The sequence below is a fragment of the Gallus gallus genome, chromosome 2 (genome assembly GCF_016699485.2).
Source record: "Gallus gallus isolate bGalGal1 chromosome 2, bGalGal1.mat.broiler.GRCg7b, whole genome shotgun sequence".
Lineage (NCBI taxonomy): Eukaryota > Metazoa > Chordata > Aves > Galliformes > Phasianidae > Gallus > Gallus gallus.
In genome coordinates, this window is record NC_052533.1 from 51,439,924 (window position 1) to 51,464,506 (window position 24,583).

General features: G+C 39.8%; 1 protein-coding gene and 1 long non-coding RNA gene across 8 annotated transcripts in view; one reads left to right on the forward strand and one right to left on the reverse strand.

The window, feature by feature from the left end:
* Positions 1-24,583, forward strand: part of HECW1 (HECT, C2 and WW domain containing E3 ubiquitin protein ligase 1) — a 236,734-nt gene that overhangs the window by 179,845 nt on the left and 32,306 nt on the right. For all 5 annotated transcript variants that reach the window (XM_046938349.1, XM_015281616.4, XM_015281615.4 and 2 more), the window contains 10 exons: positions 1,393-1,514; positions 4,370-4,555; positions 5,152-5,286; positions 12,312-12,417; positions 12,617-12,713; positions 14,577-14,660; positions 15,554-15,663; positions 17,843-17,963; positions 19,159-19,272; positions 21,937-22,089. In XM_046938349.1, coding sequence (XP_046794305.1) covers positions 1,393-1,514; positions 4,370-4,555; positions 5,152-5,286; positions 12,312-12,417; positions 12,617-12,713; positions 14,577-14,660; positions 15,554-15,663; positions 17,843-17,963; positions 19,159-19,272; positions 21,937-22,089 — 1,228 coding nt within the window. The remainder of the gene's footprint in view (positions 1-1,392; positions 1,515-4,369; positions 4,556-5,151; positions 5,287-12,311; positions 12,418-12,616; positions 12,714-14,576; positions 14,661-15,553; positions 15,664-17,842; positions 17,964-19,158; positions 19,273-21,936; positions 22,090-24,583) is intronic.
* The window catches only part of LOC107052509, a 53,189-nt gene continuing 38,670 nt past the window's right edge, over positions 10,065-24,583 (reverse strand). Inside the window, exons 2-3 of one of the 3 annotated variants that reach the window (XR_005857304.2) lie at positions 12,129-12,214; positions 10,065-10,555 (exon numbers count right to left, since the gene is read on the reverse strand). This is a non-coding gene — a long non-coding RNA (uncharacterized LOC107052509). Of the gene's footprint in view, positions 10,556-12,128; positions 12,621-24,583 lie in introns of those variants that run through there. The other 2 variants (XR_005857302.1, XR_005857303.2) reach the window with 2 other exon arrangements.

Here is a 24,583-nt window from a genome sequence, read left to right on the forward strand (position 1 = left end):
TGTTCAGTGCTACTCAGTGTTGGCATTCAGTTTTGAGGAGTGCTGAGGACTAGAATACCAGGGTGCACAAGCTAATTAAAAGAAAAAAAGGTTTAGGTCTGAAGCTACAGACACAAGGACAGATAAAAAGGTTCCTTTTTTTTTTTTTTTTTTTTTTTTTAACAACTATTAAGACAGAGCGTTTGTATTTTTAGGAAAGGACAATTTTAAAATAAAATGGAGATGGTGTGTGTTTCTGTTCAACGCAGTAGAGGTAAAAACAGCTCTGTTTTATTTTTGTTGCACTGTGATAAACTGTAGGCCTTTCAGTTTATTGTTTCTGGGCATGGTTTCTGCACTACCACATCTCTTTGTGTGGTCACACCTGCAGTGGCCCTGGCATGGAGTATGGAACATTTGGGTTTTTTTTATGGCTACAGCTTTGTGATAGCTATTAGCAGATCTAAGTCTAGACTGCCACTGAAGGAGGCACAGCTGTATTTTTACTCATCAGTGTCTGTATGACAACGCCTCATAACAGAGAAGGGAACTGATCTGTTTGAAAACTTTCTTGTAGTTAAAGCTCATTGTAGCCAGATTGATTCTCCCACTTGGCTCATTAGATAACTAAACAAGTACTACTGCCAGTGTGAAGGAGAAGAGGAGAATGTGTATCCAGAGAAGGATGGAACAGGCAGGGAGCTATTCCACTCTTTTTTGGTGGCAGTCATATTTCTTTAAAGCAATTGCAAAACCATCAGCTAAGATGTTTTTATTCAGACAGGAAACATCAACAATCAGACTAATGTTCACCGTGCAACTTGTGGACCCACAAAAATAGCTATCTGCTTTGTTTGAGAAATTGTGCCACCAAAATGAATACTGAGTTCTTTTCCATTGGGTCATTCTTACCCTCCACCTAGGGTTGTCTTCCATGTTTGCTACAGTAAGTATCTTCTTGACATCCTTGTGTAAAATAGCATTGGCAAAGGGAAAGAATCAGCACATCTACTTGAATTTTCTTAATGTTCCATATTGAAGAAGAATTCTTCTCTCCAAAATCAACAGTGGGTGGAACCAGTCAGGACCTGAGTAATAGCACTGAACTAAACAGTCAGCTGGTAAAAAGTGTTGTGGTCAAACTGTTATTTAGAGACAGCAGTAGATATGAGCCAGAGTTTTTTTTAACATCCAGGAGCATCCAGCTCCTGCCCTGTGAGCACAGCAGCACTAACCATAACACCTACAGTTTTATCAGCAGGCTTGTCTTGAAAACACAAGGAGAGTAGGTACACTGGGCAGGACGGTGACATTTTTATACAGTCACTTTTGTATAGCCACTCAGTAGAGATTAGACAACGGACTGTCTTTGCCACTGTTAATAAAATCGTGCTTCTTCTGGTTTCTGTCCAGAAATTAGGAGGGAAGGTTCCCTTTCTCCTGTGAATTCTCAAAAAATCACCTTATTGCTGCAGTCTCCAGCTGTGAAGTTTATCACCAATCCTGAGTTCTTCACTGTGCTGCATGCAAACTATGTGAGTAATTATGATTTGCTTTTTCTGAGTCCCAATACTGTGCCCAAGGTGTTCAGGGAGAATGCACAGTGAATTCGAATTATGTGACCTGGGGCTTGGTTGTCCTTTCTGAGCACAAGGCCAAGTTGAGGACAGCACAGACAGACTGCTCCAAGAAAAATCTTGCTAGGATTCTCTCACAAACAGGGAATTCCCTGGCATGGAGAAGCTGATTAATGTTATTCCAGAATAAGCAGGAACCCTTGATTTCAGATTGATGATTCTGTTTCTGCAGGGGGTTAGGTTGTTACCTTTGGAGCCATGTTCCTGAGGAACCTCACTCAGATTGCAAAAAAATCTCAGGGGAACAAAGAGAGGGGAAAAGTTATTAACTCCAGTTTGCACTCTCAAGAAGCAGGCAGGCTTCTTGAAAAGCAGTGAAAGAAATACTGACTCAAGTCAGTGTAGCTATTTTGGAAAAAAAAGAACAGGAATGAAAATTAATTTTCAAACATTAAAATAACTTTTTTTTTTTTTTAATTAATACAGTAAGTCTGTATGTTTTGTTACAAACCTGATGTGGAATGGAAAAAGTTTAGTGGTAGGTTCACCACAAAGAAGTAGGTAGGGAAATCTCACAAGAAGATGCATTTATGAAGTTCCAGTCTTGGTTTCCTTATCTTGAATGCTGATTTAGCTAGGCATCCACACATGACTTCTGAATATTTGGAAAATGCTCTATTTCTGGATAGGGGTGCCCTTTCTTTTTGAAATGAACAGAAATTGAAACACCTGAAGAGTTATCTCAGCACAGTTTTTAGGTAACAGCAAATGTTCAGTTCTGGCCATAGCACTTTGTGGATTGAAGCCGTCTGTCCTTCTCCAAGCCTCTGCCAGAGCTTATTACTCCTGAAATCCTGAAGAAGGTGGCATATATTTACTCATCTGATGTTGCCTGAACTATGTTATGGAGTGCACATAATTTCTTCCATTGACAGGGTGATATATGAGAACAGTATCATTTTCATTCAGTATAGTTATTTGCAGAAGGGGGAAATGTTTCTATAGTGGTGCAAGAAAAAGTTCTTAAGAGATTTAAGTCTCCATTTCTCACTGAAATAAAAAAATCAAGAGAAGCCTTCAGTTTGAGCTTATATGTCTCTAATATGGAAGCCATAACAATCTGTTGAAACATCTGTCAAATAGTCATATAGATTCCACTTGCACAGAAATAATGACCCATATAACTCCTGGCTTAATGCAGTTGTTATATTTTAACAATGTGCCCCCATTAAAATTTCAAGCTATTAATTATACCAGTGAAGGTGGGTTTGGAAAACATTATGCAGCAGTTAGAGTTAAAAGGGAAAGGCTCTCATTATGCAGATACTTTATTTCCATTGAGAAATAAATCTACATTACATTTTTGCTTTCTGTAGTGCCAATCAGAGTTATTGATCAAACATTAGATCAAAATGGAACTTCTGTAACAGAGTAGGCTGAGAATTCAGTGATTTGTGACCATAAAGCTTTCCTGAGTTATAATCAGATTGTATTTTCAGGGCAGAGATAATATCTCTTTAATTTCACTACATGTACCAATGTTTTATAATTAAGGACCTTTGCTGCAAGGAGTATTCCCTTCTCAGCACTGCCACAATTATAAACCCAACATAAAAAAACTAATACTTGCAAAAGTTTTATTGCATTGTAGTGGTAAAAAATGCATTAAAAGTACACAGAAATTGAGAATTTAAAGCTTTTGGAGCCAGACTCACTGGACAGATTACATATAGACACACTGAGACTCACTTCACTGGAGACAGGAATTCTCCATTGACCCTTAATTGCTCAAGAAGACAGAGATGGCAGAAAGTATTTCATGTAGTATAATGAAAGCTCTAGTGAGCAATTCAGTCCTTTCATGTGACCAGTATAACCTGAGCACTCATTTTCTGTCTAGTGAAATGCTCAGAAGGAATGCATATTTTCTGTGAAGTTTTCAACTCTGGCTTTAATTTTTTTCCTGGAGCAAAGGCCCAAGAGTAGAGGCTTGTGGATGAGAAAAAGTGTTGCCATGACGTGTATTTTGTGGTACTGTATCACTGAATACACTGTGCCAACAAATACAGTTCGGTTTGGCTCCTTTTCTGCACCTGGATCAGCACTAACTCACTCAGATCTGCATAAGCGGATATTCTCCTAAGCAGTGTCTTTAATGTCCATGGTGAGATATGACTACCTGCCTTCAGGAGGGTATTCATGTGACTCATAAAAACATCTTCATCTGACAGACTTTTTAGCCAGTGCAGAAACAAATACTCAGTTCCAGGAAGCAATTGATATCTTCCAAAAATAGACAATTGAATGTGTCTGTTTCTGTCCTGTCACTATAGAGTGACCATAAATAAGGTTACAAACTCACATACAGACATCTGCACTGCAGTCCTCTTCAGCTGATGAATCCTACCAAAAGCATCTTAATTTTAATTATACCATAAATACATGTTCACAGCAGTCTTTGCACCTTTCTTGGATCATCCAGTCACACAAGAAGGCTTTCTGCTAGTCTATGAAAGAAATGAAGTAGACACAACTACATGCAACTTGAGTAGGTGGTGTTTTAGCTAACTGTCTTTTTGGAGTGCTTTATGAAGCAGTTTATATGGAGGGTAACTCCATATGCACAGTGTGGGGGGATGTTTGGCTTTCCAGATTATATTTCTTACTTCTAAATGTTTGTGTAAAATACTTGTTCAGTTTAATGCAACTCTCACAGTATGTGTTTCATTTCTTTGGACAGATGTCCCAAGAAATAACTAACGTCATTTTGACATCAGAACTGTTTTTTCTCACTTCTATTTTCCATTTCAAAGAGTGCCTATCGAGTCTTCACTAACAGTACCTGCTTGAAGCATATGATCCTGAAGATCCGTAGAGATGCTCGTAATTTTGAGCGCTATCAGCACAACAGAGACCTTGTAAATTTTATCAACATGTTTGCTGACACTCGACTAGAGCTTCCTCGTGGCTGGGAAATAAAAACTGACCAGCAGGGCAAGGTAAGAGTACCAACAAAACTAATCACTTGTTTAACACAGTACATCAGGCTACATGGTCACTGAAGGTTCCCTCATTCTTGTCTCAAAGATGGTAAAAATTTGGATTAAACAACACTTGCAGCAAGCAGAGTTATTTTAAAAGCAGAAAAAAAGTGTCAGAAACAAATGTTGTAGAGCATAGTGGTAACCTTGTATCTTCCTGTGGAATATCACAAGATATCTGAGGAAATACTGGACTAATAAAGGTTTCATCCAGAATAAAGATATGTCATGACAGTGACAGTGTCTGCTTCCATGAAGCTTTGCTACCAAATAAGCAGTGTTCCCTAGTAATTTTATTCTCTTCTGCCTTGTTTACCTCATGGCTATTATATGTAATTTTGAGCTATGTAGCTTCAGGTATTTTCCAAGAGCGGTTCTAAATTTGGCTAAGAAAGTCCTATTATTTGAAGATACTATCCATGGACTATGCCTTAACAGGGGATTTCTGACACGCAGTTTCTAGTGGTTTTCACTGTATGTTGCCACAGTACTGTCACACTGTTGGCTTTCTTCTTCCAAAAATAACCACTCCACATTGTTCCTGTATATTTCAGTCTTTCTTCGTTGACCACAACAGTCGTGCTACCACATTCATAGATCCCAGGATCCCACTGCAGAATGGTCGTCTCCCCAATCACTTGACTCACAGGCAACATCTTCAGCGGCTTCGTAGCTACAGTGCTGGAGAGGTAACCATGCTAGTATCAACACTGATCCCTTTTCACAGCAGTCAATTTAAAATGTGTTGAAACAAAGGTCTTGTGGATTTTTATCTTCCAAAGAAGTAAGAGTTCTTTTCTTTCTGAAGGGTTTCTGTGAGCGCTTGATGATAATGAAGATTTATATTATTACTATTTTTAGAATAAAATAGTAAACAAGTAAACTAAAAATCACAGTGAAATGATGATAAAACAGATTTTAAAAGAAGAATCCATGCTTGTCATCCTTGTCTTGCTTTAGTAAAGGCAAGCCACTCATTATTTGTATACTTTGATACTTCAGAAGCCTTGTATCTTTCTTCATTCTCCACTGTGACACTGTGCTCTGAAGAGATATACTCCCTAGCAGGTTCAGTAATGCATATTAAGGTTTGCTTCCCTAACCTTCAAATCATGCTAAACAATCTTTCCTATGTTTCATGGAGATGACTTCTGTCACTGAGTAGCGTGAGCAGGATAGCAGGTGCATAAATCCTGTTTTTGTTTGGTGGAGTTAAGGAGGAAAGGGTTCTAGCAATCAGATTCTTCATATAGTTGAAGATTTGTGAAGATTGCGGCTGAATGGGAGTAGACATGCATAAAGGCCAGAGGATCTACCTCTTGCAGAAAATCATCAGGAGAAGTGTTTGTGAAATTGCCATTGCCATTTGTTCCGGCAGGACTAGTCTAAACACTTCCTACTACCAAAGGAACTTAGAATCAGCAGCTCATTTAAGTGTGAGGACCAAGGGCAGGCAAGACATAAGTAGCTTTGATGGAGTTTTGGAATTCTGTGTGAATACAGCACAATATTTTCTGAAGATTGAAGTGCATCAGTGTCTCTTTCAGTCCTATCCTCCCACCAGTTCAGCAACTTCTCTCTGCCAGCAACCTGCACTTTAATGTTTTTATTGTGACTGATTCAAGTGACATGAATATGAAAGCCACCTCTGTGATGATCCATATTTAGGCTCACACTTTCCTGAGGCTTGCTTACAAGTTTACCCAGTCAAGGACAGAAGCACTGCTGAGCTACTCAGCTAACCTAACACAAGAAATACACGTAGTTCTTCAAGTGATTGCAGGGCTGGCAAAAACAAAATGTCATGTACAGGGAAGAGAGTGAAGAGAGTAGTGACTCTGAGGAAACGGTAAACTCTTCATCAAGGGAACTGATTTGGCATGATTATTGGGTGAAACAGAGCTGCCTTTTGTCTAGACAGCTATCAGTGTTGGCACTCTTACTGCCTCAGTGGCCCAGATCTCATGGTGCATACGCACCCTTGTCATAGCCATTAGTTTCCCCTCTGGGAATATTTGCTCATCCACTGGAAACATTCCCATTGATTTCCAAGGTCTTTGGATCAGTGCCTGAAAGCACATCACTTACAAGGAACAGATTCAAATCTTTGCAACTTGGTCCATGAAACTTTGTCTTTGCCTCTTGTCATTTACCCCAGCATGCAGTAAGGGCAAGGTGACAACAGCAGAAAGGGTATCTGTCACGTTAGAATCATAGAATCACCAAGGCTGGAAAAGACCCACAGGATCACCCAGTCCAACCATTCACCCATCACCAATGGTTCTCACTAAACCATGTCCCTCAACACAATGTCCAAAGGTTCCTTGAACACCTCCAGGGTCGGTAACTCCACCACCTTCTTGGGCAGCCCATTCCAGTGCCTGACCACCCTTTCAGAGTAGTAGTATTTCCTAACGTCCAGCCTGAACCTCCCCTGGTGCAGCTTGAAGCCATTCCCTCTATTCCTATCACTGGTTACATGAGAGAAGATGCCAACCCCCAGCTCACTACAACCTCCCTTCAGGTAGTTATAGAGCACAATATGGTCTCCCCTCAGCCTCCTCTTCTCCAGACTAAACAATCCCAGCTCCTTCAGCCGCTCCTCTTAAGGCCTGTGCTCCAGACCCCTCACCAGCTTTGTTGCCCTTCTTTGAACACGCTCCAGGGCCTCAATGTCTTTCTTACAGTGAGGGGCCCAAAACTGGACACAGTACTCAAGGTGCAGCCTCACCAGTGCTGAGTACAGGGGGACAATTACTTCCTTGTTCCTGCTGGCAACACTGTTTCTGATGCAAGCCAGGATGCCATTGGTCTTCTTGGCCACCTGGGAACACTGCTGGTTCATGTTCAGTCTAGCATCAATCAATATCCCCAGGTCTATTTCCTTTACACAGTCTTCCAGCCACGCCCCCAAGCCTGTAGCATTGCCTGGGGTTGTTGTGGCTAAAGTGCAGGACCCAGCCTTTGGTCTTGTTGAACCTCATGCCATTGGCTTCAGCCCAGCTATCCAGCCTGTCCAGATCCCTCTGTAGGGCCTCGCTACCCTCAGGCAGATCAACACTTCCAGCCAACTTGGTCCAGCCCTCCAGCCAGTTCCTTACCCAGCCTAGAGTGTACCTGTCCAAGCCACGGGCTGCCAGCTTCTGCAGCAGAATACTGTGGGAGACAGTGTCAAAGGCTTTGCTGAAGTCTAGGTAGACCACATCAACACCCTTTCCCTCATCCATCAGGTGGGTCACTAGATCATAGAAGGAGATCAGGTTGGTCATGCAGGACCTGCCATTCATGAAGCCGTGCTGGCTAGGCCTGATCCCCTGGTTGTCCCGCACGTGCCACATCATCTCCCTCTAGACAATCTGCTCCATAGCCTTCCCTGGCACTGAGGTCAGGCTAACAGGCCTGTAGTTCCTCGGATCCTTCTTACAACCAATGGGAGTCACATTGGCAAGCCTCCAGTCTTCTGGGACCTCACCAGTCAACAAGGAGCACTGATAGATGATGGAAAGCAGCTCAGCAGTCACCTCCGCCTGTTCCCTCAGCTCTCTCAGGTGAATCTCATCCAGCCCCATGGACTTGTGGCAGTCCAGTTGGAATAGTAGGTCTCTGACTGTTTCCTCCTGAATCGTGGGGGGTTTTGTCCACTCCCCAGCTGAGACTACCGGGTCAGAGTGGAGTACTCTGAGGATAACTGGTCTGACTTTTAAAGACAGATGTAAAGAAGGCATTCAGAACCTCTGCCTTTTCCTTATCCTCAGCAGTCACATTCCCAGCCTCATCCACTAAAGAGTGGAGATTCTCCTTGGTCCTCCTCTTACTGTTGATATATTTGTAAAAGAGTTTCTTGTTCCTTTTTACCCCAGCGGCCAGGTTCTGTTTCATGCTATTTCTTCACAGTATGATTGGATGTGCTTTTTTCCTACAAATCACAGAATCACAGAATTTCATGTATTAGAGTGAGATTTTTAACTTACAGAATCACAGAATTGCAGGGGTTGGAAGGTACCTCAGGAGATCATTGAGTACAACCTTCCTGATAAAGCAGGTACCTTATAATAGGTCACACAGATAGGTGTTCAGCCAGGTCTTGAATATCTCCATAGAAGGAGACCCCACAACCTCTCTGGACAACCTGTTCAAGTGTTCTATCACCAATAATGTAAAGAAGTAAGTTCTTCCGCATGTTTGTATGGAACTTCCAATTTTTAAGTTTTTAGACCATTACTTCTTGTCATACTGCTACACAGCACTGAGAAGAGCCCAGCCTCATCGATTTGCCTTTAGATATTTATAAACACTGATCAGAGACCCCCTCAGTCTTCTTTTCCCCAGGCTATACAGACCCAGATTACTCAGCCTTTCCTCATACTGGAGATGTTCCAGGCCCTTAATCAACTTTGTGGCCCTTCACTGCATTCCTTCCAGGAGAACGCTGACTTTTTTGAACTAAGGAGCCCACAGCTGGACACAATATACTAAATGTGGCTTCACCGGGGCAGAGTAGATGGGGAATATCACCTCCCTTGACCTGTTGCTACATTCTTTTTAATGCACAGCAGGATACCATTGGCCTTCTTGGCCTCAAGAGCACACTGCTTGCTCATGGCCAACCTGTTGTCCACTGGGACCCCCAGATCCTTCTCTACAGAGCTCCCCTCCAGCAGGTTATACCCTAGCCTATACTGATGCTTGCGGTTATTCTTCCCCAGGTGCAAGAATCTACAATTGCTCCTGTTAGATCCAATCAGGTTCCTCCCTCCCAACTCTCCAGTATGTGGGAATCATATCTGTAGGAACACACATGGGGCTTTCTCCTGGCTGTGTCTCAGCTATCTTCAGGCTAGTTGGTTTTTATTGTTGAGAAGGTGGTGTGGCCTCTGGAATCTGTCACCAAGAAGGTATGAAGGACCAAGAAAGATGGCTGCCAATGTTGAACATGATACATAGATGCCAAATGAACATGAAGGAGAGCAGAGCAGTGCAGCTTCAGTCATGACTACTCATGAATGCCAGAGAGGGCATAGAATGGAGACAAAGTCAGAACTCTCCTCCCTGCTTCTGCACTCATAAATAACAGCCAGCCCAAGTTCCCAAAGGAGTTTCTGAGTGCTTCTATTGACTTCCCATGGACTTTATGATACTAAGTGTTGACTTGCAGAAATAGCAGATGAAAATCATAGGTAAATTACAAGGGATAAGTTACATAGGTAAATTGAAATAGGTAACTGTCACGGAGTTATCCGAGTCCGTGACAAGGGAGGCACAGGCCCGGAAAAAAAAAAAAAAAAAAAAAAAAAAAAAAAAAAAAAAAAAAAAAAAAAGGAAGGGGTACCAACAATTTGCCGCGCGATCCGGCCGGCCCCGGCCTCACAGCAGGGCGCGCCGCGGGCCGCGCGCTTCGGGAGGGGGAGGGGAGGCAGAGAGCTAGTAGATGGGTTTTAACAAAAAGAAAACACCAGCAACGATCTGAAGAGGAACGGTAATTTACTAAATCCGACAAAATCAAACCAAATGAGACAGAGAAGAGCACTCAAAGCGCGAGGGAAGCACCCGCCCTTCTGCGTAGGAAGCTGAACCGGCCCGGAGGGACAGAGACACGCCTGCAGTCCTGTCCGGAGCTCCACCTCACTTCCTCTTCGCGTCAAGTCCTCCGGGAATGCTGCCCCTCCCCTCCTACTCGAAGTGCCCATAAGAGACAGTAAACAGAACCAGAACATTAACCCGTTAACTTCCACTGGGTCACATGATGTTCTGATGTGAAGTACAACAAAAAATCATCAAACTACAACAGGATTATAGGGCAACATTTGCAGATACAACCTCCTCCTCCTTCCATAGCATAGAGTGAATGCCATGAAGGCCACATTGTGCCTGCCAGAGCAGAAGCCTGGGTCACAGGGCGAAAGCTTTCTGAGCTGAACTTGCAGTGTCAGTTGGCCCGTGAGGATGTGAGATGAAGACCTAGGGAGAAGGAGGGAAGATTTAGCTCAGCACAGTAGAGTTGCATCTTTGGGCCAAGACTTAGTGTGCCTGCGAGAGCAGAGTACAACACAAGTCTATTGCTTAACAGAGTTGAAGAGGAGACAAGACTAGTTTCACAGCCAGGGTTTTCATTACACTTACACAGCTTTTAACAAGAACATAGATACTGTTTAAACTGCATCAATCCCTGTGGCATTCATTGCATTGCAGTTAGTACATTGTATTTGACCTGTTTGAAAGTTCAGTCATAAATTGCCTGTTTTCAAAGGTGAAAGGGATTGGACCAAGATTAGCACATCAGCCCATTAAGTACTGCAGGCTTGACTGTTCTCCCTGACACTGGAATAACACTCTTGTAGCCAGCAGATGTATACCAGTATAAAAAATGGGTACAAGCACAATCATAATTGAATCATGGATAAACATTTTCACTGTGCACTTTCACAGCAGTTTTGTGTTTTCAATTACAGAATGTTTAATCAGAATCATCAAGATTTTTTATTGTTTAGCCTGTGTGTTGACATGTATGAAGTACATTGACTGGTGTCTTTTTACACATAAACTTTTTATTCTTTATGTGCGCCAGAGGCCAGTCACATTTAGCTTCTCAGTTTTCATTTATATCCATCTGGAAGACCTGGCATTTGGCCATAATATTGAAAATGTCTTGACACTACTTGCTTGGATGCAGAGCTAAGCATTTAAAATACTGGAGTAGGGACAATTTCCTCCTGAACTAGTTGCCAAGGACTACAGTTTGTGCAGCAAGAAGGAATCATCCCAATAGAATGACAATTGGAATCCATACGCACCTTGTCTTGACACAGATTTTTTAGCAGTGCTACTCAGTTGGCTTTCCTGTGGGCATTTTGGAGGAACTCATATATGAGAGAGGTGCGTTCCCCTCAGTTTGTACTATCCCACATGCAGTTACATAGCAAGTAATGACATACTGAAGATAAATTGCTGTGGTTGTACAGCTTTTAATATCTTCAGATCTAAGTGTCTGCCCACCTTCTAATGTATCTGTCTTCCTGACATGAATCCCTCCTCTAGATACTGTGTTTAGGACAGTGGCATTCTTTAAGTAAAGTCTCTCAATTAAATAGCAATAATAAATTTCCTCTTTATTCCTTCTTAATTACCTACCTTTTAGTTGATGTTCTTTTTTTCAGCATATACAATTCAGTGCCTGTTTCTGGTTATGCAAATTAGGCAAAAGCTCTTTTCTGACCTGTGCTCAACACAGTTATATCTTGCTCATATTATTCCAATATTAAATGTCCTTTCAACAATACAAAGAGAACACTTGTAGTGTTGCGGGTTTTTTCTTTTTCAAATTAACATTGCTGTAAACATTTTGGCATACTGTTATGCTAGAACAAGATACTGTATAACATGGCAGAGATTTTATATTCACTGACAGAGAACTCCATCACTAGGCCTTTACTAACCTACATTTACTTCTGGACTCTGTTACCTTAACTGTAGCATAGAAGAGGTATAATAGCTGTGGATAATAGTGTCCCTCCATTTGGGAGCACAACATTACCTGATATTTTTAAGCTGACTGAAGCGTAAAGCTATAATTTTCATGCAGACTTTCTGTCCTCCAGTCAGTCAGCATCATGGACCACTCTGAATGTCATAAAAATAAAGATCAAAAACATTTTTACTAATTGATGTGCTGCTGATTGCCATTTGCCCATTCTTCCCCTTACCTCCTTTGTTGTAGGCTTCTGAAGTCTCTCGGAACAGAGGAGTTACTCTGTTGGCCAGACCAGGCAATAGTCTTGTAACAGCTATTCGAAACCAGCATCATTATGAGACATTACCTCTGGGTAAGCCAAGTTTCCCTTTTCAAAGCAGAGCTCACAAAAAAGCTTTTAGAACAATTTGTCAGTCACATACACAGCTCTATGTTGTCCCTTGGCTCACTAGTAGTGCAGTCAGTGGGCCCCTGCATCATCACAGTAATGTCCAAAAGGCCCCCTCAATGTTAAATAAAACCTCTGTAATACTTCTTTATTCCTTTTTTAGCTTACAATGACAAGATTGTTGCATTTCTACGCCAACCTAACATTTTTGAGATGCTGCAAGAGCGTCAGCCCAGTTTGGCCAGAAACCATGCACTCAGGTACTGCTTTGTTACAGATTGCTGACACCAAATTCCATAAATTATGTACTGTACTGAAAAAAGCAAATTCTACTGACTATTGCAAAAAAATCCTGAACTGTCACTGAGTATCACTGAATAGCAGAAACTATCTTCATCTACAGTTATGACCTGGCTTTTCGGAAGATAGCATTAACATACAGTTTTGATGTGAGTGAACAGCAAAAAGTGAGTAGTTACAGTAGAAGTTAGGGTTTTCCCTCGTTGTCAGATTTATACTCAAACCAAGGACATAGTCATTTTAGATTTTATAAGCAGCAATATTTTGAAGTATTCCTGTCTCTACTCTTTCTCCTGACTTAAAGATAGTCCTTTACTAAGTAATTAAATCATATCTCTGTTTTTATTACACCCATTTCTTTTCTGTTAGGTGTACAAAAAAAAAAAAAAAAAACCAGAACTAAAAGCCAATACAATTTTAAATTCATTCTAATTCCAAAAGTTAGATTAATTGTTTTGACCTAGAACCTGAGCTGGTTTTAGTCAGTCTCAGCTATACCAGTGTACACCAGCACAGAGTTTGGCCCAAAGGTTTAGCTTGCTCTGTACAGTGAAAAGTGCAGCTGGGGACCTAGTAAAGAAGCGAAGGAGGAGCAACAGAAGAGCATTCAAGATCCTGTAGCCAACTTTCTGCTGATAGCCATCCTGACTCATAATTTACACGACAGCCAGACAAAGAGTTCTTTGGGGGTAAGGATTCTACTTGCTTCCTGAAGGAATTAATACATGCAAATAAAATGAGAAAGAGAGGATGAAAACTGCTGCTTGTATTCAAGATGTACATTTCTGTAACTGAGAATTTTTTATCTTCACCATCAAATTATTCCAGACATTTTTTTTCCTCAGCTGTAATTTGAATTCTCATTTCTTGGAGTACAGATGATGGTTTTATGTCCTTTTGAGCAGAGAACAAAATTGATTAGTGATAGGGACTACACAGCTTAGCCAGCAGGTAATAAGATTTGTAACAGGATATTGAGCCCTTTGCCTCCAAGTTATTGCTTTGATTGTAGCTTAGGTTGGAAGTAATCCCAAATTAGTAATCTAATGCTCAGATAGCAGACCTTAAGCAAACTCCTAGGGGACAAACATCCATCTTTTACAGGGTTTGACTCTGCCCCATCCTGAGAAGTATTAAAGTAAATCCTTGTCTTCAGACAATCTTTTGACTTGATATTTTGATGCTTGATATTCTTGGATATGGCAGTGCTACAGAAACATGCTGTCAGATTGCGATTTAGCAATCTGTTTTTCATTGGTCTGACCTACAGTTGGATCCTATCCCACACTTTCCATCCTTGTTAGAATTCATTTGAAGCAGCAAAATGCGTGATTTTATACACACACCATGTAACTCCTTTGATTATCAATTGGTATCATATTCTTGATATTCTAGTGTGTTTTTTACCAGCTAGAATGGGCAGAGATACAGGAAGTGGTATTATGTGAAATACTGTTAATGAAAGGTGATATCTTAGTTGTAACCTTAAACAAGAAGTCTGTCTGTCAGTGACAGTAGCTATAATGTTACACATGGGCTTAGAAGGTGAAGATTATTTTGTTTTCTAAAATATGGTATAATATCTTTTGCTTTAGGATCAGGCAACTGAGTCATATAAATATTTTTTTTACTAGTTTGCTAGTGTGATTAGCAAATTAATCAGACAGTTAAGCTGTCTACCATTTTTGAAAAGAGAGAAACAGGAACTGGCAAAACACCGAGGAATAATAATTTTATATCTAGCTCATGCCTTGATTGTGGCATGTTCTCCTCACTTTTTTTTTTTCATTCTGCTCATGTCAGTCATATTATTTATGTTTCAGGGAGAAGATCCATTATATTCGGACAGAGGGTACACATGGGCTTGAAAAGTTGTCCTGTGATGCAGATTTAGTAATTCTGCTGAGGTAAGAAATTTGATCAAAAGCATAATCATAGAATCATAGAATTGCTAAAGTTGGAAAAGACCCACAGGACCATCCAGTCCAACCATTCGCCCATCACCAACGGTTCTCGCTAAACCATGTCCCTCAACACAACATCCAAACGCTCTTTGAACACCACCAGGCTCAGTGACTCCACCACCTCTCTGGGCAGCCCATTCCAGTGCCTGACCACCCTTTCAGAGAAGTAATATTTCCTAATGTCCCGCCTGAACCTTCCCTGTCGGAGCTTGAAGCCATAATATTGTTGTTTATTGTACCAGAGAAAGTGTCTGTCTATTTCCCAGCATAATTGAAAAGATTTTGTTAAATCTTCCAGACCATTTGTAATTAGAATAAGATTCATCGTTACTGAGAGTCACTCAAAATAATTCAGCCAGTGTCTATCATTCCATTCTTACTTCCTGGAAGGCAGCCTCCATCAGTGCAATAAACTCCATCCACAGTCAGCTCAGTCATTTAAGCTGTCACCATCAAAGAGCAGATAAAAACAATCAAGTAAAAATATTTCATTTTAAAGTTGTTTTGTTTTTACAAAAGGAAAAAAAAAAACCCTCTTATTTCACAATACACGTAAATAATGTAACTGCTCATAAAATTGCTAATTTTAGTACAGTGATGCTGTCCATACACACAGAGCCACATCCAAATGAACAAATGAACCTTGAAGTATGGTGCAGTAAATGTTGTTTGGAATAGAAGACTTTTATTGGGACTGGGGAACTTGATCTTTATGTGCTAACTACTATTTTTTAGCACAGTTAATGACTTTCATGTTGTCTTGAGTTTACATGGAGAATGTTGCATTACCTCATGTGATGAATGTGTACTAAACCTCTCTCACTTTTTACATACAGCCTTTTTGAAGAAGATATCATGTCCTACATACCACTCCAGGCCACTTTCCATCCTGGTTACAGTTTCTCTCCTCGCTGCTCACCCTGCTCATCTCCCCAAAATTCTCCAGGTAAGGGGATAGGAAAAATAACTCAAAATCTTGCAGTCTTGGTATTTATTCTAATAAATACAAAAGAACAGATGGAGAACCAGCATAAATTGTTAACCTGTTAATTTCAGTTCCCACTCCAAATCTGCTTTTTTGCTGGATCAGTTGCCATTGCTGTTACATGTCTGTTGAAATGTTAACAGTAGCTAGAGCACACAAATCAGGAATTGCCCATATGGAAGAATGCATTTTACTGCTTTTCATATATCTGCGAAGGATTAAGATAAAAAGCGAATTATGTGCTCCAAATATAACTTGCTGATGTGAAAGCACATTCGTGTTATGTGACAAGAGCAAAGAGCAATATCCAAATGAAAGGCTTATTGCTGTACTTCTAGTACTCCTATGGAGTTAACTCGCCTCCAGTTTGTGTTCCAAATGCTTCACCTCTTTCCAAGACTCATCTATTTTAAGACCTGATGGAATTATCTTGATCATCCTGTCTGACCTCCTGTGTTGAGAACGTAAGTTTGACAGGAAACATATTTTACAGAAAGACATGCTATCTGAGAAGGTTATTTCCAGCTGTGTTATGTCTCTGTAGTTATTGTTTATGCAGTAGAAATTTGAGGAGCTGATGTCTCCATTTTGCCAAGATATACACCCCAAACTGTTGTCTCACTGCATGGCTGTGTCCAGTGATCACTGTGAGAGAAATTTACAGAAATGTGATCTGAAGAAATCCATTTTTGGCTGATATTTGAAAACATCCATTTATATTATCTGATTTCAAACAAGATTATTGGACAAGAGATGTCCAAATCTCAGAGGTCACTATGCAAAATTTTCTTTTATGCCAAGAAGTTAAATGCTGAACCTTTGTTTCCAAGAGACCAGTGTTTTGACAGAATGCTCTATTGTCATGAATGAGTTTGAAAATCATTGTAAAAAAAATGTAGCCCCTTTCCTCTGTATCAGGACAGATCAGAAACAAGCCTTCTGCAAGACAAAATCTAGGTATTTGGCAAGGACATGGCTTACAGAAATTCACTGATTTTTCTATGTTTTTGTGAAAAGACAAGAAGAGCAAATACTAATTTGTGGCAACATGCTGTCTACTTGCTTATTTTTGCCACTGCTTTCATTTCCCTTGAGAACCACAGTTCCCTTATGTTATGGGGAACAAAAAGTCCAACAAAAGTGTCACAAGGGATTCTCCTTGCACAGCATGTAAATACTCCTTTCTGTTTGACTGGCACAGAATTAGTAATGTGCTTTCCTCCTGGCAATCATGGTACTTTGTGCTCCCACTAAATGTGTTTGGGTTTTTTTTACCTTCCTATGGAGGACTTTCTGCCAGATTTCTCATATAAGAGCTTGTTTATATTCTCTTTTCTAATGAGAAAGGGAAATGGGATTTCATGGATCCATTCTTTGACATGATCCATGACATCTTTCCATGTCATGGCACTTCTTCATACAAAAGGACTCATCAGCCACTTTGAAAATGCAGACTTCAAAACAGAACAGATCCCAAATTACTGAAAATCTGCTGTATGTGTGAACCATAATAGGAAAATGTCACATTTCTTGCTGACGAAAATCCTTCTCACCGCCACAAAGGGTTTTTGTGTTGATGACTGGAAGTATTTAATATACAGTCAGATTAACTCTGGGAAACCTGATTCTCTGTTTGGCTGGGCTGCTAGGCTTCAGATAGAAGTGCTGCTTTGAGGTCCAGAGGTTTAATCCTGACAAATAAGAAGATCTGCTATGCAATGCAAAGGAGAGAGATCTTTTAAAAGTGCAAAAGAAAAAGAAAATCTAAATACCAATAACCATGAGTGGGAGTTATGCATGTCAACCTTTCAATCATGCCTTTCTGATCCTTGCATTTTCATTCAGATAGTTAAAGGCTCAGACAACACAAAGGCATGTGCACACAATGCCAACATAACTGTTCTCTTTGTGAAGAGGATACAGGTCCTGGAAATCATCAGAATTACTGAGGTATAGGAACTTAAAACTCCATTAATGCCAGGTAGAGTAGAATTAATACTAAGTGCATAAAAAAAAACCTGTGTATTAGTGTAAGAAGTTACTAAAGCATTTGTTAGTGAGTTGTGTCTGGAAACATCAGCTGCTTGATTTAGAAGAATTTATAAAAACCTTGCAGTATAGTATGCTGTTTTACCACCAGGACTGCAGCGAGCAAGTGCAAGAGCACCCTCTCCATACAGGAGAGATTTTGAAGCCAAACTACGCAATTTCTATCGAAAACTTGAAGCCAAAGGATATGGACAAGGTCCAGGTAAAATTAAGTAAGTATTATGACAAATCACTCAAATAATCTAATGTGGTCTAGCATTGTCTTTAATCATTATCCATGAATGAAGGCACTGACTGACAGGGAGTGGGAAACATACCAGTAATTGGACTTCATATGTGAACCATCAATATCTGGTAAGTGTGTATCTTGCAAAAGAGTGAAGAAATTTTATTTCTTACTGATTTATATTTTCTCACCAACCTGTTTCAAAGGGGTGTTGATATTCCTCCCTATAATTCACTAGAAGGAAAATCATCTGTTCAGGCAATTGTCCATGGTAATAAACTATATATTATTACCAGCTATTTCATTGTAATAATGGAGCAGCTCGAAATCCTTTGGATCTACTTATTAATAATTCGGGATCAGAGTATGACCCTACAGCAGTTATCCCATCTATGCCGTTTCAACTTCAGGTAGTTCTTTGTGTTGGTAGCCCTTGTGGATTTGAACTAGGGAGATTTCTGCCTCTCTTCATGTGTTTTGGGGATCATTCTCTTAGTTGTGGGATTGGCTTCCGAGACAGCTTGGCTTGAGACTCTGCACATACTTGTACTTGACTGAGTCATCTTACTTGGCTAAAAGACTCTCTTTCTACGGTATTTCCTGGGCATCTGGTTGCACAATGAAATACATTTCAGTGGGTCTGTCTTAAAAAGTCCGTGACATGATCAAGAAAGATGTCTTGCACAGATTATATAACAGCTTAAGTTGCTTTAGAAGCTGGAAGGGGAGTGAGAGGTGTGTTGTATAAATGAAGGGTGATACTCCCTTTGCTTACCCTGCTACAGAAACAATAATTCCATAGACATTCACTGGATTAAATCCAGGAAGAGTTTGGGGCCAATCCCAGAATACTGTGACCTCATATACACAGGAAACTCACAGCCCTCTCTACCATACAAATTTATATGTAGAGGGTGCAGAGAACAGAGCATGTTAGTAGAGCAATACTTCAAAAACTTCATCACAGCTTTGTAAAGAAATTCACATTTGAAGCATACAGAAAAGCCTCATGAAAGAACTCACTGAAAACCCATACTAGTGAAGTAGATGTACTCCAGTGGACACAACTTCATTTGACTTCTCTGGAATTGAATCTCTCTATTTAGCTCTTGTTTACCTTCAGGCTTACAGATTCTCACAAGATTCAATCATTATATCTCTATTTCTGCCTCCCTTTGCAGGTTAATTATACGACGTGACCACTTACTGGAAGGCACCTTCAACCAGGTGATGGCATATTCACGCAAGGAGCTCCAGCGAAACAAACTCTACATCACATTTGTTGGCGAGGAAGGGTAGGAAACCACTAAATGCTCTCAATTTTGAAGTAGCTATTATGTTGCAAAACGTAGAGTTGACTAAGGCTGAGCCTTCATTTATGCGTTGTTTATATTTTAGTTTTTGTTTTACTTCTGTGTTAACGATTCATCTTAATTAGACTAGACATTTGTTAAAAATCAGAATAGCAAAAATTCTTCATTTTCCTATAGCATCTAGATGTCTCAAAGTGACAATTTGAGTGGTTAAGTCTGATGTCACCTTGTTGCCATCAATATTTAGACTGGATGGAAGACAAAACTGAAATACAGGCCCATGGTTACACATTGAATCACTCTCAAGACTGTAATTAGGGACAAAGCCTTTACCACTTTTATTACTCTTACTCTAAAAAATGAATCTAGATTTGCTTCAAATGTTTTTGCTTTGCATGCCATCCAATGAGCATTTTTTATTATATATGGACTTCGTTTCTGGCTGAAGTGAGAAAGTTTAGTCATAACAGTTTGACTCCCAGCTGAGAAATGAAAGCAACAGAATTCTCTTGAGAAGATCTTTTCTCAAGAGACTTTCTGCCAGCCTTTCAAACCCTGGAACCATGCACGTATGATTAAAGCAAGCCACTGACCTTTTGTTTCTGAATCTAAGCCGAGCCTTTCAAAGCCACCTCAGATCACCTCAAGAGGTACATTTTAGTTGAGGCTTAATCCATATTCTTTTTAATGGAGGAACCATTCTGCATGTTTCCAGTGTTCCTTGTAACAAGGGCTTGAAATAATATTTTTCAATAGCTTTGTATGTAAGGTTTCATTCATTAAAAACAAAACAAAAAAAAAAAAAACAAAAAATGGGTTTTCCATTACAAAAGTACAAGAACAGTAAAGCTCTGGGCACAGTTCTCAGAGTGTCCAGCAACCACTGATGCTGTCAGCAATAAGGTAGCATGTCAAGTGGAGAGTTTCTGAAGAGCTGAGTTGGTTCAGAGTTACATTAGGTCCACTGGAAAATAAAAGTAATGGATTTCAAAGAGAGTTACCCAGTTATCTCAGTGTCAGGAGTTTTTTTAACTCTTACTATACTTTGTGGAATCAACCTTATGTAATAGAGGTCATCTTTTACAGCTGATTTTGTCACTGACTTGCAAGTAAAGGATAAGCATGCAAAACACCTCTTTTTGCATTTTTGGAATAGCATTCTAGTTGCTTACACTGGCCTAAGTCATGTTATTTCCCCCACATCTGTAATGACTTTTTTTGTGTGTGGCAAAGTATCCTCAGGAGAAATGATAAACCAATCTGATTCGCAAATTCATTCATTTTTCACTGATTCATTTACATCTGAAGGTATATTCTTCCTGGGTTTCTGATGTTTGATGCTAATATAGGTTCTCCTAGAGGGACTCCCAAGTTAGCCATTCCCTACTGAATAGTTGATGCTGTATGAACATATGATGGTGTCTGATCAGACCTTTCAGCATGTTTCAAAGTTAAAATGATATTGAAAATGAACTATGAAGCTTTATGATGAGTTAATATGCTACCCTGAAATGCAGTCTCTGGTCTTTTCTGTAGGTTTATGATTATAAGCAGGTATTGTTCACAGTTCTTTACTCCAACCATCAGCAGGATTGCCCAGTACAGTGTCCATTGAACCAGATCCGTTACATGGTTAGCACTGATAGTTCAAGTGGGTTTATTACCATCCCCTCTTGCTGTTGTATGCTTAGTCTCACTTGCATGATCTCAGACCTAAAGCTGCTGAAGAGGAACAGTAGTGAGCCTCCAAATGTAAAGCAGAGAAGGGTGGACCTGCCTGCCCATCATCATCTTTATTGTTACACGAACCAATCATTCAGACTCTTGTGATTACGCTTCCATAACTTGAAACATATTACAAAACATTCTGATCCAGCTGCAGTTTTCCACTTGTTTCAAGTTTATAAAGGATTAACGCCCGCCTCAGAAACTGTTCTGACATGCATGATGTATGGCTGCAAATCATTTGTTCATTTTGCTGTATGTAGACATATTTTGAAAAACCTACCTACCTATTAGTATTAAAGGATTATCTGTTTTTAAATCTATCACAATTGAGATTAATTCATTCATGATGGCTTTTTTTTTTATATTTTCAGTATAATTAGAAACTGATTTAAAAGTTAAATTGAAGAAAAAAAGGAAAAAAGTTCACTCTCTACAAGCAAAATCATGCAATAGCAAAACAGAACTTAAAGTGTACCACATGTATTTGAAACTATTAGGAAACTGGAAGAACTTCAATGGAATAACTAACGGATCACCATTCCATCTTAAGAGACTTTGTCTGAGACTTGGTCTTCCTCAGTATTGACTTTTAGGTTATACACTCTTAAAAAATCATACCATAAAGGTTGTATCTCTGGGAGTAGGGGTGTCAATTTTTGCTTCTGTCTGAGCTGTGCGATCTGTGAACCCAGATGCTCATAGGCAGTTCAAACTCACTCACTAAAAAGCTAAAAAGTAAGAAAAGAGTCTTTGCCCCCTGCCCTCTAGGCTCTAGAATCAAGTTTTGGGAGAGGAACTATATCATGTTAGAAACAATTGTGCAGAGGTAGGCATTAGCAGCCAATGTATGCAAAAACAAGGAAACTGCAGAAATGTGAATGAGTCTCCTTTTTTTTTTTTTTTTTTTGTCCTTTCCAGGCTGGACTACAGTGGCCCCTCTCGAGAATTCTTTTTCCTTCTGTCTCAGGAGCTCTTCAATCCATATTACGGGCTGTTTGAGTATTCAGCCAATGACACTTACACTGTACAGATTAGCCCCATGTCTGCCTTTGTTGAAAATCACCTGGAATGGTAAGGACATTTTGTGCAGAACTGAACAATTCTTCTAGAGCAGTTCAGGAATAGAAATGCAGAACACAAAAGCTGTCAGTTTAGACTAGACTGCATACAAGTGTCATTGCTGCTGTTGGGAAGAAGTGAGAGGTAGACTGTGAGAAGAAAGAGAAGGAGTAAGTGTAAATACAACAGCAAGCTTTTAAAAAGGAATTGTGATGAGGTACTATTATTCAGATATCCTAGTTGTATTACTTAGGATTTGATGGTTGTTTTTTTTTTCTTCTTAGTAAATGTGAGAAGGATGGGAGTAAGGGCTCTGCTCTCCTGGATCTTTTTCTAAGAATATCATGTGTGGTTTTTAGTACATCAAGCAGCTTGGTGCTTGGAAGCTATACAGTGCTCTCCAAGAGCCTTACTGCTGCTCTCTACCTACTACAGGCCTTTGAAAAGGCCCAGAGAAAGCAGTACACCTTCTCTCCCCGCCAGTGTCATTGCCCATGTATGGCATGGCCAGCAGAGCAAACATGTTCTTCACTTTACCTTGTACGTGCGCAAACAGACAAATGAGTTCTTCATCAAAAATTCTGAATGCATATTGTGATGTTTTTATTTTTCTATCTACCTCCAGATCACTCCACCTTTGGGATTTGCTTTCCCTTTGATATTTTCAGATGTGGTTCAGTGAAGTATGTGCTTGATCACTTCTGACATTTCATTGTTTCAAAGCACTGAAACATTGGTCTGTTCTTACGATATTTTGCTTTATCTAACCAATCTCGATGACTCCTCTTAGAAATTCTTTTTTTTTTTTTCTAATGGGCCACTCAGGCCCTTTTAAACTGCCAACAGCACATATCCCTCTGTTCTTCTAGGCAGTTCTCTGTTTGCTTTGGTTTATAGTGGGCAGAAAGTCAAGAAAAACAAAAAGAAGCATCATCTCTACTAAGTTTGCAGTGAAAGAAAAGTGGAAGAAAAGTTGCTGCGACCTAGTAATGGTCTCTGAATTGTTTTTTTCTATTGCTACTTCCAGCAGTGGAGCATTATGATAACAATGATCTTTGCCCTAGGACTATTTTTCTGCTGTCATTAGCAGGAAGAGGGTGGCATAGTTCTTAAAACTTGTCAGTCTCCCTCTGCAACCCTACTAATTAAACATTATGCAGTGGCTTCCCAGTTTTCAAGTAAAAATACAGTCTGTCCTTTGTTCAGCTTAACAGGCAGCATGAATAAACTTCTGATTTCAGAGGCTGTATTTGTGAGGATGCATTCTGATTCCAGGGCACAGGACCTCTTCTGCCTACACTGTGAACAAACTGGACTCAGGCCTATTTCTCCAGAGTTGGTGATACCATGTTATCCCATGGTGTTCGAAATAAGTCCTGACTCTTATCTGTTGTAAATAGTGTCTGTGTGAAAAGAAAGTCAGCTTCAGTTTTTTTTAACTGAAGTTAAAGTGATACATCCTACTTTGCTCTCTACTCCCATCTTGTTGTTTTGCTCATTAAGTGATTTTATCATGGAAGAGGCAGATTTTAAAGGTAATCAGGACATATTAAAAAGTGGAAAGACAGCTAATATTTTTATAGCTCTTATTACTTGAATGAGAAATCAGTAGCAGTTGAACACTTAGGATCATAGTTCTCCAAATACATGTGTAGGTAGAGGCTACTTGTATATAGAATACTGTTTGGACTTAAGGTATTTTAGTTTCATAGTTGTTGTTTTTTTAAGGAAAGAGAGATGAAGTTCATTGACCTGTAGATTGAAGTAAATGCTATGAACAAAGAGGCTTGTACATAAAGTAGCATTAAGTAGGGTAAGATTGCAGAACCCAAGGGAAAGATAAGCAGTCTTGTAAGCCCTCAGTAATACTCCTTGAACCTGTTATGGAAATAACTGGCTGAGACCAGCAGTTTATAATTAACCTGATAGGTTTCATGGCTGGCTTGTAGATATGCAGGCATTCCAAGTTTGTTATGTTGCCTATGTTGACTGAACTCAGCTATACATGTATAACCAGAGGACTGTATTCAGAAGTCTGGTCACAAGCTAGGATGAGGTTTTGATTAAGCTTTTTAAAACTGAAATAATAGGATTGTTCTATTAACTCTTTGCACACTAACTTCTCTGAGGACACTGTACTAACCTGTGTGTCATCATTTGTTTATGAGGAATGGAGTTTTCTGAAGTTCTCACCCTTTCTCTAACATTGTTCTCATCCAAGTCAGTTCTAAATCTTCTGTTTGAAAATTTACTTGTTGATATGGTTCCAGCGGAGTCTTCACTCTCTAACTTGCAAGAAATTATTTTCCTCTTTCCAAAACTGGTAGAAACATCAGTGACCATACGTGGATAAAATGATTTTCAGAGTTCACAGATGATTGATTGTCTTTTTAAAACTTGAAGATTAATGTCAATCAGGACAATTGTTTTAGATTTGCAGATTTATTGAACTGTTTGCCTTTTGATGCTGTGAGGCTTATCATTTGTGTGGCAGCTACCTTTTATA